Here is a 14,089-nt window from a genome sequence, read left to right on the forward strand (position 1 = left end):
GGGATTGAATATCTTCTCGCCACGGAGGACACCCCGGCCAGCGCCAACAGGTGGGTGCCGGATTACGCAGTGGAAGAGCAGTTGCTCAAGGAAGAATTCCACACACTTTTCCCGCACAAGCCTATGCCGGCGGGCTTTTTCGAGGATTGTTTGTTCACACCCACACTCTCGGCCAGCACTTTCCGGGGTTTCTCGTCAGCTGAGGACTCGGCTCCGGGAGGCAGCTCTCCGGAGGGATCACTTTCAGGTTTTGGCACGGGGGGATCTTATTGGTGGGAGGACCAACCCGAGGTGGGCTGGCGCAGAGACATGCCGAAGGGGCCCTGGGAGGTGGACCCCCATCAAACAACAGGGGGAGGAGGGCTCTTGGGTGATTTGGGGTCGAGCGCAGATTTCGAGCACACCGCGCAGGAGATGGAAGCGGAGGAGGTCGTCGTCGACGAGCCCATGGGGGACTTCCCGGACTTATCTCGATGGTTGCAAGCCTCAGGGGACGAGCTGTATCCTGGACTCACCCCTACAACAATGGAGCACCCGGAACCCGCACCGGAAGAGGGGGAGGGGGGAAGGGGGGGCTTCGAGGGGGGGATGGATGTCAGGGGTTCAGAAGGAGAGACACAGGAGGGGGAGCAAATGGAGAGTGAGGAGGAGGAGTACGAGGGGGGCGCAGGCAGTGACAGTGGCCAGAGTTATTCCACAAGCCTCTCTAGCGAATCGGAGGACTCACAGAAGGGAGCGCCGGTGGCCAGAGCAAGGGAGATTCCAAGGGAGAAACCTCAAGAGGGAGGGGCCAGCGGGGAGTCTCTGAACAGCAGCTGGAGATCAGGGCCAGCGTCTCCACCAGAGCGCAGTGGGGAGGGGGAGTCCCAGGAGTCGGGACCAGTGTCCTCACCACCAGAGGGAGGAGAGGAGTCAGGTTTGGCAACACCCACATCAGGAAGCGGGGAAACGGTCAGAAGGAAAGTCACCGGCTGGGCGCGCGCGCCAAGTTCAAATGTACAGGAGCGCGGCACAGCGGGGAGCCCGGGAAGGGAGCCAGGTCCTAAAGCCCGCCGGAGGGAGGGGCAAGACTCAGGAGGCTCCGCGTCAGAGGAGTCCAGGAAGGAGGGAACCCCAGAGGGCAGAAGGACCCAACGCAGGAAAGAGCAGCGCAAGAGGTGGAGCCAGGCTAGAATCTTAAACTGGTGTGGGTGGAGCAGTGAGTCAGAGGGGACTTAGCCGGTCTAGCGTTAAGACGTGGGCCTGCGCGCCCAGAGCTTGGAAATGGAAACTAAACTTCAATAAAGACTTTTGTATATAATATCCACTGGGCGTTGGTCCTCTGTGAGCTGGGACCTAGCGGCAGTCCTGACAGCAGCCTTCTGTTTTTGTGTGCACAAATCATATAACTGACACTTACCTGTCAAAGTAACTGCCTTCCACATATCTGTCCAATTGTCGGTTTGAGTTTGCATATTAATATCTTGCTAATCATGGGTTTGATGGAATAATTTAGACCTTAATGCAAAAGATGCTGTAAGATTTCAGTCCCGTGGTATCTTGTTTCAAAAAGGAGGTTGGGTGGACCTCCCAGAAACTTTTCTTTTAGCAGGTATGTGGGAGAGCAAAACATTAGCACTTAATGGGGGGGGGAGATACCCGCACTAAAAGCAGTATAGTGAAGTCTAGCACTGAGGGCCTTCTGGCGGTTCCCTCACTACGAGAAGCCAAGTTACAGGGAACCAGGCAGAGGGCCTTCTCGGTAGTGGCGCCCGCCCTGTGTAATGCCCTCCCACCAGATGTCAAAGAGAAGAACAACTACCAGACTTTTAGAAGACATCTGAAGGCAGCCCTGTTCAGGGAAGCTTTTAATGTTTAACAGACCGCTGTATTTTAATACTTTGTTAGAAGCCAACAATAAAAAGCAGGGAGAAACCACCTCCTGGTGTTTCAAAGTGCTAACTAATGTGTACAGTGGTACCTCGGGTTAAGAACTTAATTCATTCTGGAGGTCTGTTCTTAACCTGAAACTGGTCTTAACCTGAGGTACCACTTTAGCTAATGGGGCCTCCCGCTGCCACCATGCGATTTCTGTTCTCATCCTGAGGAAAAGTTCTTAACCCGAGGCACTATTTCTGGGTTAGCGGAGTCTGTAACCTGAAGCGTCAGTAACCTGAGGTACCACTGTACACACTTTCAGACTTAAGGCACATAGTCGTGAAACGAAAAGCACAGTTTGGAAGGCTGCTTCCTTCTCTGATACAAAATACACCCAGTGGAAGAGGAGGACGGTCACCACACGTTGGTCAGGAATAAGGTCCTCATTTCCCTCACATTGGTCCCATGGACCACACAGAGCAATTAAGACACTGTCAAATGGCTTGCCTTGCTCCTTCCACATTCTGCAATAAGCATAGATGATTTATTCTTTCTGCAGCAGGTGGAAGGAGACTACGTGGCTGAGAAGTGAAGGTGGGAACAGGCCTTGCAGAGAGATGTCTTTTCTCCCCAGACGTGGGTTTTCAGAGCGCCTTCTCAAAAAGAGACGACGCAGAGCAAGATTCTGATGTTACTCTCAGCACCCCTGTGGATCACAGCTCCCTCCCGCTCCACCCCACCCACCTTGAAGCTCTTTCAGTCTCCTGGGAGCATAAGACAGGCTGCAAATAAAACTTTTATTATAAAAGTACTTGCTCACATACAGCACTCTGAATGTGGAAGAAATCAGGAACAGAGAATCTCTTCCAAATGCAGTTGTCTGGAAAATACTAAGATGCTCTTTCTAGATCAATGCACATTTCTGGGTTTTTCTGGATCTTGTACCAGAGAAAAGAAAGCATGACTGTGCTCATTAAAAACAGGGGGGGGGGTGAGAGATCTTAGAGAGAAATAGATGTTGAGGAGATCAAAACAAGCAGACATTTAAATTGCTTTCTCTGTGTGAATCCAACCCTAAGCTGCCTGCCTCACTTCTCTACTCATGGAAGAATCTTTCGCTTTCATATCTAGCCTGTGTTCCAAAGACTCACAGCACTGTAAGTAATTTCCTAAGATTACTCTCCCATTGATTTATTGCACTGGATGCTCTGCCCCCCCCCCCCCAGTCTTACTACCTGCCCTGAAACAAGAGGTACCACACCAACAGGAAGCTTGTCGTTTGGATCCAGCTCCTGAACCAATTTTGCTTGGCTCACACTGTCCCAATCGAACTTTAATTAAGGCGTGTTTAAAATGCATTACTCATAGTTTCACTTGTAAGGCAAAAGGAAAAAAGAAAATTGCTTTCAAACATCACATTATTCAACCCAATAATGTTACATTTCTTTTGGGTCCTGCATGGAATTTCTCAATGGGTGGCACTTAAGAGACTTTTTATTATAAGGTCAGGCAACTCTAGGCTTATTATACGTCTGGAAAACTCCTGACATGTCCTGTTGCTGGTGTCAGGAATTTTACTTTTTGAAATATGGCAACCCTAGGTAACTCAAAATATGTAGAGAAGCACCTGGACCACATTTGGATAATAAAGTGACCTGTGGGGGGGGGGGGATACATTACATGAAGCCTCTCCAACTGGTGCCCACCCTTTCCCCACCCTTAAAACTTCTGTGATTTCCTTGAGCTGTTTTGCTAAATTGGGTAAAAAATAGAAGGGGCAGGCAGCTTAAATTAAAAGATGAGATTGGTTAAAAAAAACAAGCTTGTGCAAAACCAGGAAGCCCAAATCTTTAAAATTCTACATATTTGTTGAAAGTTTGCAATGTAATGCAAGTTACTCAGGCAATAAAAAAAGAAGATGCCTTGTAAAGAACATGCATAGTAAATAAGAGCAACATAAAAATACAAAGCGACAAAGGTGCACTCAGGGCAGGATAATTTTTTTTTAGCAACCAGACACTCATAGAGGCCCCACTCAACAAATACTTATTAATACTATGGATCTCACTCCCACAGGAGTTAGTAATGGCCATTGTTAGCTTCTGGGTGGGGGAGTTTGCGCAAAATCACCTTACATTTCTCAAGCAAATGGGTTCACTTAAAAAAGGGAGGTTGGGATGGGTTGTGGGGGGGAAATGTGTTCTGCAAGCCAAAACAAGCCCATCCTCTCAATAAATAAGTACCATATATGCTTGTTGGGACGTGGGTGGCGCTGTAGGTTAAACCACAGAGCCTAGGACTTGCCGATCAGAAGGTCGGCGGTTCGAATCCCCGCGACGAAGTGAGCTCCCGTTGCTCGGTTCCTGCTCCTGCCAACCTAGCAGTTCAAAAGCATGTCAAAGTGCAAGTAGATAAATAGGTACCGCTCTGGCGTTTCCGTGCGCTGCTCTGGTTCACCAGAAGCGGCTTAGTCCTGCTGGCCACATGACCCGGAAGCTGTACGCCGGCTCCCTCGGCCAATAAAGCGAGATGAGTACCGCAACCCCAGAGTCGTCCTCGACTGGACCTAATGGTCAGGGGTCCCTTTACCTTTACCTTTTTATGCTTATTGTAGTGAATGAGGATGCTTACAAAAATCCTATTCAAGTTTCAGAGGGTCTCTCCAAACAAGTAGTTTTTTTGTGTCTGTATTTTGCAACATATCATTGACACAACAATGGTGTGTTAGTGGCAGATTTATACTGGACATCAGTCTGATCTTTTTTTGGTTGTTCTGTGATACATCTCCAGTGTTACCTTATTAGCATCAACCTGAAATCCTGGACACCTGATTGTGTTTTCCAAAACAACGTGACACCACAATGTGATTTCGGTTCAAAAAATGCAACCCAAATATGCATATTTTGTGCAGTATGCACAAAGCACATTTTTTAAGGGGAAATGAATTGAAAAGCTTACACAAAGGTGCCTTTAAGGAGAAGAACGTATACAAAATGTGTATAAAATACATACAATTTAGAAGTGTGTTTTTTTTTTTACTTTTTTATCTGCAAAAAGTGGATGGGGCAGACCATTCAAAACTGTCATGAAGTGGAAATAGGGTGATTTGTCTATCCTTAGTTTGTGAGCTTCCTTATTCCGAGACATCTGACTAGTGTTGGAAACTGAAGGCTGGTCTAGATGAAACATCTGATTTTAAAAAGCCTTTTCTTACATTCAAATGGAGAGCAAAGAGAACTGTGGAACTTAGAAAGAGAAGGTAGAGAAAGACTTGTGAATTTGGGAACAAAAATGTGAAAAGGGATGCAGAGAGGGAAGAAAGTACTAAGGGGTGAGGGAAGATGATATGAGGGATGCAGCAGAGAGAATGAAGAGGGGACCTGCTATGGAGTGTTCAGGGGAAAGGCGTTTAAAAGATAATTGGTTAAAAATAAAGTGTTGGGTAACAAAGGAGTGTAGTCCTCCTGAGCTAATAAAAAATATGGTTATGGATTAGTCACCAGTTCTGCTCGAAGATATGATTTGGGGAGAAGGGGCGGACTGTTCTTTATCAAGGACAAGAAAGCCAGGACCACCACTGACACTGGCTTTACCTTCCAGAACTGTAACTCAAAGACTTGGGCCTGAGCTTGCTTTTCCCCCCTCCCTCCCTTTCATTCTTTTCTTGTGTGTCATGTCTTTTTAGATTGTGAGCCTGAGGACAGGGGCCACTGAAGAACTGGTTTTTGTAAGCTGCGTTGAGAGCTTTTTTGGCAGGGTACAAATGCACCGGCAAATCACAGTGTGCTTTTGGTGGGGAGGGGGTGGCTCCCATCTAATTTGGTGGTTCTTGATTCTAAAAGGGAAGCTGGGATAGAAGCCTGCCGGGTGAGTGTGAGCCCTGGCACACTGTTTAGTCAGGCTTATCATCTTACAAAATATGAAATAATCCAAACAGACCTATAAGCAAAGGTCTCCCTATTCACAGCCTACATTCCAGCCTCCAGACGGTTTGTTCTCCCTTCCGAGGAGCTTATTTTACATCTTCACTGAGTTTGAAACGACTCAAAAGCAACTCAATACCTTTATCACATGATCTAAGGTTACACCACTCACATGTTAGCTACCAGAGAAACAACAATCAGTTAATCACTGACTTAGCAAGAACTCAAAAGTGCTTGCCCCAGCTTTCAATACAGCCTCATGGAAAATCCCCGTGTTAGCAACAATCATTAATACACATAGCCATTCCCATTTCAGTAAATTAAACAATATTACTTAACACGGTAGCCTCTTCCTGACCCCTTTGGGATACAAGTGGGGCATCAAAACTAAAAACGACAGACGTCATGAAAATCTTCAACTCCGTCTTGATCGCAGTGAGTTATTTGTTCCTTCGGTAGCACTAGGACAGAGAGTAGCTCATGTTGCCCCGGCCATCATGGCAAATAGTCAGGCATAATAGGAATTATAGCACAGCAACATATGGTGATCCCCTGCTCTAAAGCTTTGTTATTGTCTTCTTACCTATGAATGGGGTTAACCTTTCTGGTTCTCTGTCTGTGCGAGTGTTTTATCTTCAGATTACCGTTCTTTTGGGGGTTGGTAATGTGCTTGTTCTCCCCACTGCCCTTTTCGTTCTCTCAATAGGTTGTGCATGATTATGAGGCAACGTGACAATGGCCTACACAAGGAGAAAGCTGGGGAGGGGGAGAGATGCCACCATCCCCCCTTTATCCAGCAAAGACTAATCTGCTTATTTTGCTTGTCCTTCAGAGAGAAGAGTGGAAGAAACAGGGCGATGAGAAACCAAACACACACTGCAGAATTCATCCTGATAGGCTTCTCCACAACAATGTGGTTGCAGAATGTTCTGTTTGCACCATGCCTGGCGTTCTACCTGGTTTTGATAGGTGGAAATACTGCTATTGTTACAATGGCCTGTTTGGATCCTCGTCTTCACACACCTATGTATTTCTTCCTATGTAATTTTTCTGTGGCAGAGACTCTGGTCACATCCACTGTGGTCCCCAGAATGTTGGCAGGCCTAATGGTGGAAAGAAGCGCTATATCCTTTGGAGGGTGCCTGGCTCAATTTTACTTCTATTTTTCGCTGGGATCCACAACCTTCCTTCTGCTGGCTGTAATGTCAATTGACCGCTACGTGGCCATTTGCCATCCTCTGCATTACTCTGTCATCCTGAGCGGCAGAGTTTGCACCCAGCTTGCCCTTGGATCCTGGGCGATTCCCTTTCTTTTCATGATTCCCCCAACCATATTAAGGTCCCTGCTATCCTTTTGCAGCTCTAATCAGATTGACCACTTCTTCTGCGATAACGCACCCTTGCTCAAGCTCTCTTGCTCAGACACCCACCTCATTGAGCTTGGGGACTTCCTCCTTGCGATTCTGTTTCTCTTAAGCTCTTTTGTTGTCATAATAGCATCCTATGTCGCTATCATCTCCACCGTTCTGAAGATCCCCTCTAAAACTGGTCGGCAGAAGACCTTCTCCACCTGCACCTCACATCTCGTTGTGGTGGGCATCGGCTATGGCACCGCTATCTTCATCTACGTGAGGCCTGGCAAGAGCCACTCCACAGATATGAACAAAATGGTAGCCCTCTTGACGGCTGTAGTGACCCCATTCCTAAGTCCCTTCATCTTCACTTTGAGGAATCAGAAGGTCAAGGAGGTCTTCCGTGACTGGTTGGGGAATTTAAGAGGTTTACAGAGAACAAAACTGTGATTGGTAAGAATCATAAAAAAGGACTGCATTTCTGGTTCAGACCAAGGTCCATCTGCTCTAGCAAAGTATTTAACAGTATCCAGTAAGGGTGGGTGAGTGAGTTAAGAAGTCTCTTAGGCACTATTCCTTTGCAATGAATTGTGAAATTGGGTGTTGCTGTGGTCGTTTCTTAAGAGGTAAAGGTAAAGGGACCCCTGACCATTGGGTCCAGTCACAGATGACTCTGGGGTTGCGGCGCTCATCTCACTACTGGCCGAGGGAGCCGGCGTAAGGATTCTCTGGACACTCAGAAAGAGAGCATGAAATTGCTGACCATTATTTATTATCCTCCAAAGCACCTGGTGTTCAGATGTATATGGAAATTCATTGTAGCTATCATGCCTTATAGCAGTTAGCAGAGATAGCGACAGGTTTCCCGAATTTCTCTGCACCTCTGGCGATAGTCAACTGGCCTATGGATATTTGCTTCTTTTAATATTTTTAGCCTGTTGTACCGAATGCCATCTTTGGCACACAGACCAACTTCGTCACATAAAAATCCTGCTTTGTCTTTTATATATAGACTTTTTATATTTTATGATTTTTATTATCCAAATCATACCAATAAAGGCTGGATGAGTACAGACTTTGTAGTCTTTTCTGGGCTTCCAAAGGATAGCCCGTTGGTGAAAATGCACGCCATGGAGGCTTCTGGTCTTAGAATAATTATAATTTTATTATTTATACCCCACCCATCTGGCTGGGTTTCCCCAGCCACTCTTGCCAGTCAGAATGAATTTTTAAAATTGAAGCACAGTGGGAAACAACTCCTTGGGATTTCTGTTTGCTTGCGGGAAGGTTAGACCATGCTGTGTCGAAGCAAGTGTTATCTCACACTTTCTAGGGCACTTTCCCATCACTTTCCTTATTGCAAAAAAGTCTGATCTTTGGAGGATGCAGGTTTGTTGTGCAAGACCCCCAGTCAGCTATAGTTGCGCAGCCTGAATTTGCCGATTCCTGACTGAATCCCGCCTGAAAATAGATAATAGATCAGAAGTGGATACACTGGGCTGATGCTTTCAGTGCAGTATCCACAGCGACTTCCTGAAAGCAAAGTTTAGATTGAGGCTCCCCCGACAATAGCCATACTGGGAGAAGAGGAAGAGCTAGTGGTTTAATGTACCATTTGTAGACTTCAACTTCAATTGCTCTAAACAAGACCCTGGAGCCTTCCATCCAGGAAGTGAAGCAGCTTAGCGGTTGCCAATTGAGTGAGGACTACAGAGACTTGGTACTTATCCAAATCGAGCCCTTAATTTGCAATTACCATTTTGTTTTAATAGACAAACTTTTTAATGAGACCCAGAAGGACTTTATGACATTTTCTTAATTGATCTCGGTTGGTCCCTTTTAAAAATAATTTCACCAGGCACATCTGAGCTAATGGCAACCTTTTGAAATACTGGCGACACCCGCTGGAGAATTCTGGGCTCGTTGTCATCATTCCAGCACAGCATCCAGGCCCAAAATAGTCACTGTTGGGCAGATTAATAACAAACTAAATGATAAACTACACTAGCCTAGCTTGGGGAGGTGGGGGCAGGAAGCAAGCCATTTTTAGGCTGAAATATGGACATGTGGCGCTATGGCTGCCAATCAGCCAGTAATTCACTGCTCTGTCCTGTAAAAAGCACATTTTGGCAAGCAACATGAATCAGATGATTAAAATATATAATGTGTGGCAGTATCAGACGGTGCAGGCAGGGCTGTATTGCTGACCTGGCTTCCCACTGTGGCATACATACCCTCCAACATTTCTCCAATGAAAATAAGGTAAAGGGACCCCTGACCATTAGGTCCAGTCGTGGACGACTCTGGGGTTGTGGCGCTCATCTCGCTTTATTGGCCGAGGGAGCCAGCGTACAGCTTCCGGGTCATGTGGCCAGCATGACTAAGCCGCTTCTGGAGAACCAGAGCAGCGCACGGAAATGCCATTTACGTTCCCACCAGAGCGGTACCTACTTATCTCCTTGCACTTTGACGTGCTTTCGAACTGCTAGGTTGGCAGGAGCTGGGACCAAGCAACAGAGCTCACCCCGTCATGGGGATTTGAACCGCCAACCTTCTGATTGGCAAGTCCTAGGCTCTGTGGTTTAACCCACAGCACCACCTGCGTCCAATGAAAATAGGGACGTCCTATTCCATCAACCTCATCATCATATCTAGACCCTGCCACTCTGGGCGGCTTCCAACAGATATAAAAGCATAATGAAACTATACAGGGCCACTTTTAGATGTTTTCTAAAAAATTCTATATTATTAGTTATGTCCTTGGCTCAGGGGTCACACCCTCCAACACTTCTCTGTCAAAAATCAGGATGTCCTAAGGAAAAGCATGACATTCCAGGATCAAATCAGAAATCAAGATGGCTTCTGTAAATCTGGGACCAATCCTGGAAAATAGGTACACTTGGGAGGGTCTGTGCATGTCTCTGCAGGTTACCGAGGATGTGGGGAGGAGAAGGCAGTGGGAGTTCAGTACAATGCAAACACCGAGTCAGGAGCAGCAGATTGGCTCCACTGTTGCACCAGCACAATGGCAAGCTCCCAGCTGCCTTGCCCCATCCACTAACTGGCAGTGATATGTGGCATTAGGAAGGAGGTCAGGTCAGAAGTGCAGCCCCACCTATGCCACCTGCTGCTGTTGTTGTTGTTTAGTTGTTTAGTCGTGTCCGAGTCTTCGTGACCCCATGGACCAGAGCACGCCAGGCCCTCCTGTCTTCCATTGCCTCCCGCAGTTTGGTCAAACTCATGCTGGTAGCTTCGAGAACACTGTCCAACCATCTCGTCCTCTGTCATCCCCTTCTCCTTGCGCCCTCAATCTTTCCCAACATCAGGGTCTTTTCCAGGGAGTCTTCTCTTCTGCTACTGCTTGTCAAATATTGTTTGCTCTTGAGCTTATCACTGGACCCGCCAGGCTCCACCAACATACTCTCCAACATGCCGCAGAGGGAAATCAGGGCACATATATTTTGGGCTCACATTCTTGCAGAAGCCAGAACAGTACGGTCAGAAGCCAGGGTGCCATCTGTAATTCCAGGATGTCCCGCTTTAAGCAGGACAGTTGACAGGTAAGTATCCACAAACCACACATGATTCTGAGCAATGACACTGTCACTCCTCTAGTTCATACTTATCTATAGATAATCTATAGATTATCAATGGGGAACAAACTGTGTCGGGGGTGCAGGGGCCTTGTGCCAGACCTGTGTGGCTGCCCAGAATTTTCCCATGTGTGTTGGCTCTGGCTAACCCACATCCAACCTTCTTGCATTGGGTAGGAAGGTCGAAGGATTATTTTACATGTGTTTTTTTCGTGACTGTGCTCGGTTCCCTATCACGGGGAGGATTCTAAGCGCATTCAGCTGAAACTCGCTTCAGACCTCTGCATCTGATGTAGGAAAGTCAGGAGGTGGAGTATATATCCCAAGTTCCCCAATTTTCCAGAGACATGCCCAGAATCACGAAGGCCATTCCAGTTTCTGATTTGATCCTGGAATGTCCCTATTTCCTATGCCAGTGCTGCCACGGAGGAGGATGAGCCAGTGCTTGTCCTGAGCAGTGGCGACAGCGAGGGAGCATCTCGATGCCTCCCCAGGGCCACTGCTGTCGGCCTCCTCCCTTGGGCACCTATGGGACCGCCTCTCCTGATATGCCCTGTGGAGGACCTTAAGGTCCACAAATGACAACACCTTGGAGGTCCCAAGTCGCAAGGTGGTTAGATTGGTTTCAACTAGGGCCAGGGCCTTTTCAGTACTGGCCCTGACTTGGTGGAATGCTCTGTCACAAGAAACTAGGACCCTGCAGGACTTGACATCTTTCTGCAGGGCCTGCAAGGCAGAGGTGTTCCGCCTGGCCTTTGCTTTGGACTCAATCTGACCCTTATGTCTTCCCTCCCCTTACGGTTTTGATCTATGGGCTACTTTTAAAATGAAGCTGCATTTTAAATTGCATTTTAACCTGTATTTTAAATTGGGGTTGTTGTCCCCCCCTCCCATTATGTTTCTATTGTAATTTTACTGGTGTTAGCTGCCCTGAGCCTGGCTCTGGCCAGGGAGGGCAGGGTATAAATAAAGTTTATTATTATTTATTATAGCAGCTGCTGGAGAGCAGACAAGGAGAAGGAGAGACCTAGCCCCAAGTGACGCGCCAGCTTTGAGGGGCAGGCAGAGGTCAGAGCGCCCTGGGCAGAAAGAAAGGGGGAGCAGAGCACAAGGACTCAATGGAAACAGTTGGTCCTGGCAGCTATTAACCACTCTCAATTACACCCTGATAATTGCCACCTGCCTGGGTTCTAACTTGTCTTAATTCATTTTAAGATGTATTTTAATTAATTTATGCCTGTTTTTATGCTTATTGTGTTGTTATTATGATGTTAGCCACTCGGAGCCCGGCCTTTCGCCGGGATACAAATAAATATTTTGTTGTTATTGTTATTGTTATTGTTATTGTTATTGTTATTATTAAATACTTTGTGGGTCCGCATCTAATCTTGCCCCTTTCTAAAAAATTGTTTATTGCCGTGTGTTTTTCTTTTCTTTGGTAAATCTGCCAAAAGAATAAAATAAAATAAGATCAAGATCAAGGGTTTTTCTCAGGACACTGGAGGGTTTGTGTTAAGTTGTGGGTGAACATATCAGACGACACAGCGATTCTTCAAACAGCTCTTGTTTATTCACAGGCCAGAACAGAACAGAACTGAAGGGTTCAGCCAGCCTGCTCATATAGAGCTCCACTACAACGCAACAGTAACCATTTTCTGTAACTATCCAATCACTGAACGTCACTTTCAATCCCTTATTTGCATATGTGGACCTGAACTATTTACAGTATCCCCCTGCTGGCCCAGGAAGAGAACTTCAGTACATAACAGTTTGTGCTTTGTCCCGTTGGTGTACTGGTGGCGGCACTCAGCTTTCTGATAGAAAATGCTCTGTGGCAGGGGCAGGGAAAATGGGGGGGGGGGGTCAAGGAGAGTCAGCTGGAGGGAGTGAGAAATGTCCCTATTCTCATCTCAAGTGCACATGGACTCATGATCCCTGCATGGTTTGTGCCCTCACATGTTCTTTGGACTGCCTGGATAGGACAAGGAAGACAGTTTGAAACTCTGAATACATTTGTAATTTATGTGACTTGAAATAATTATAGCAAAATCAGAGTGAGGGATCCCTCAGTAACACAAGCAAGGTAATCAAACCAGGCAGAGGGCCTTCTCGGTAGTGGCGCCCACCCTGTGAAACGCCCTCCCACCAGATGTCAAGGAAATAAACAACTATCCGACTTTTAGAAGACATTTGAAGACAGCTCTGATTAGGGAAGTTTTTAATGTTTGAAGTTTTATTGTGTTTTTAATGTTCTGTTGAAAGAGTGGCTAGGGAAGAAATAAATTATTGTTATTATTATTATTAATCACAGACCAATAAATTTAAAGATTATAATACAAAATTAATATTGTGATACTTATAAAATGGATGACTAAAACCCCCAAGACAATGTGTTATAGTGTAATGCAAATATTTGTAACAACCAATGCATCAATGAAGTTACAAAACAGTACAGGACTAAGTGCCAATAACCAATATGAAAGCTATATATAATGGAGGCACTAAACAGTAAGTGACATAAGTAATAAACAATGCAAAGGTTGTATATCAATAAATAAATTTCATGTGTCCCAAGGGTTAAATGGACACTATATATCAGTAGAAATTGGTACTGATATCAGTGAAATGAATAAATGAAGTTAACAAATACCATACATCAGGGGAGTTTATATACAAATTCCAGGCGGTAGTAAAGTCAATATTGATGAAAACTCTGGAATATTTTTTTGTTTTGCTATTTCCTCAGAAACTACTGTAATAGACAGCAACCAAGATTGATTCTTTCCATGACATCACTGGGCAAACCTCAATTTAAAAATGAATAAATCAAAACAAATCCACTTGTTAAAAATGGGCAATTGAAAAGTGTGGCACAAATTAATGACTAACAGGAATACATGTAAATACCCTGCCAGCAAATCAGGAATACCTGTAAACAAATAAGGCAATTTCTCTTCTTAAAATAATGTATATTTTGAACTGCTGATTTTATGTATACTTGAGTTATTTTTTTACGCCAACCTGTTTTTAACTCCTGATTTTTTTATTGAAAATCTTGGTGTGCATTTCATGCTTTGTGTGAACTGATTATCAGTTTATAATAAACATTTTTAAAAATAATTTTTAAAAGAGTGGATGTTAAATGAAAACAGTTTTTCACTTCATTTATTTCAAGCTTAAAAACAACCACCACGGTACACAAAAATAGGCGTTTTTATCCAAATTAGCAGGAGTCAGGAGGACAGCCTAAACTCAGATTTACTTATTTTTTTAATGAAGGTGGAGCACAATCCCCACTGGCTGAAAAACTGGGTCTCTCAATAACTTTTTGGCCTCATAGTTTATTACAAGGAACTTGTAATAC

The 14,089-nt window shown here is 45.4% G+C and overlaps 1 protein-coding gene across 1 annotated transcript in view; it reads left to right on the plus strand.

Annotated features, from left to right (window-relative positions):
* The window catches only part of OR6V1 (olfactory receptor family 6 subfamily V member 1), a 34,570-nt gene extending 26,947 nt beyond the window's left edge, over positions 1 to 7,623 (plus strand). Inside the window, exon 2 of the mRNA XM_083719395.1 lies at positions 6,613 to 7,623. Within this exon, the coding sequence (XP_083575521.1) occupies positions 6,613 to 7,582 (970 nt within the window). The 3' untranslated portion in view covers positions 7,583 to 7,623. The remainder of the gene's footprint in view (positions 1 to 6,612) is intronic.
* The last annotated feature ends 6,466 nt before the right edge of the window (positions 7,624 to 14,089 follow it).

Source organism: Podarcis gaigeae (genome assembly GCF_964106915.1).
Source record: "Podarcis gaigeae genome assembly, chromosome: 17".
Taxonomy (NCBI): Eukaryota; Metazoa; Chordata; class Lepidosauria; order Squamata; family Lacertidae; genus Podarcis; species Podarcis gaigeae.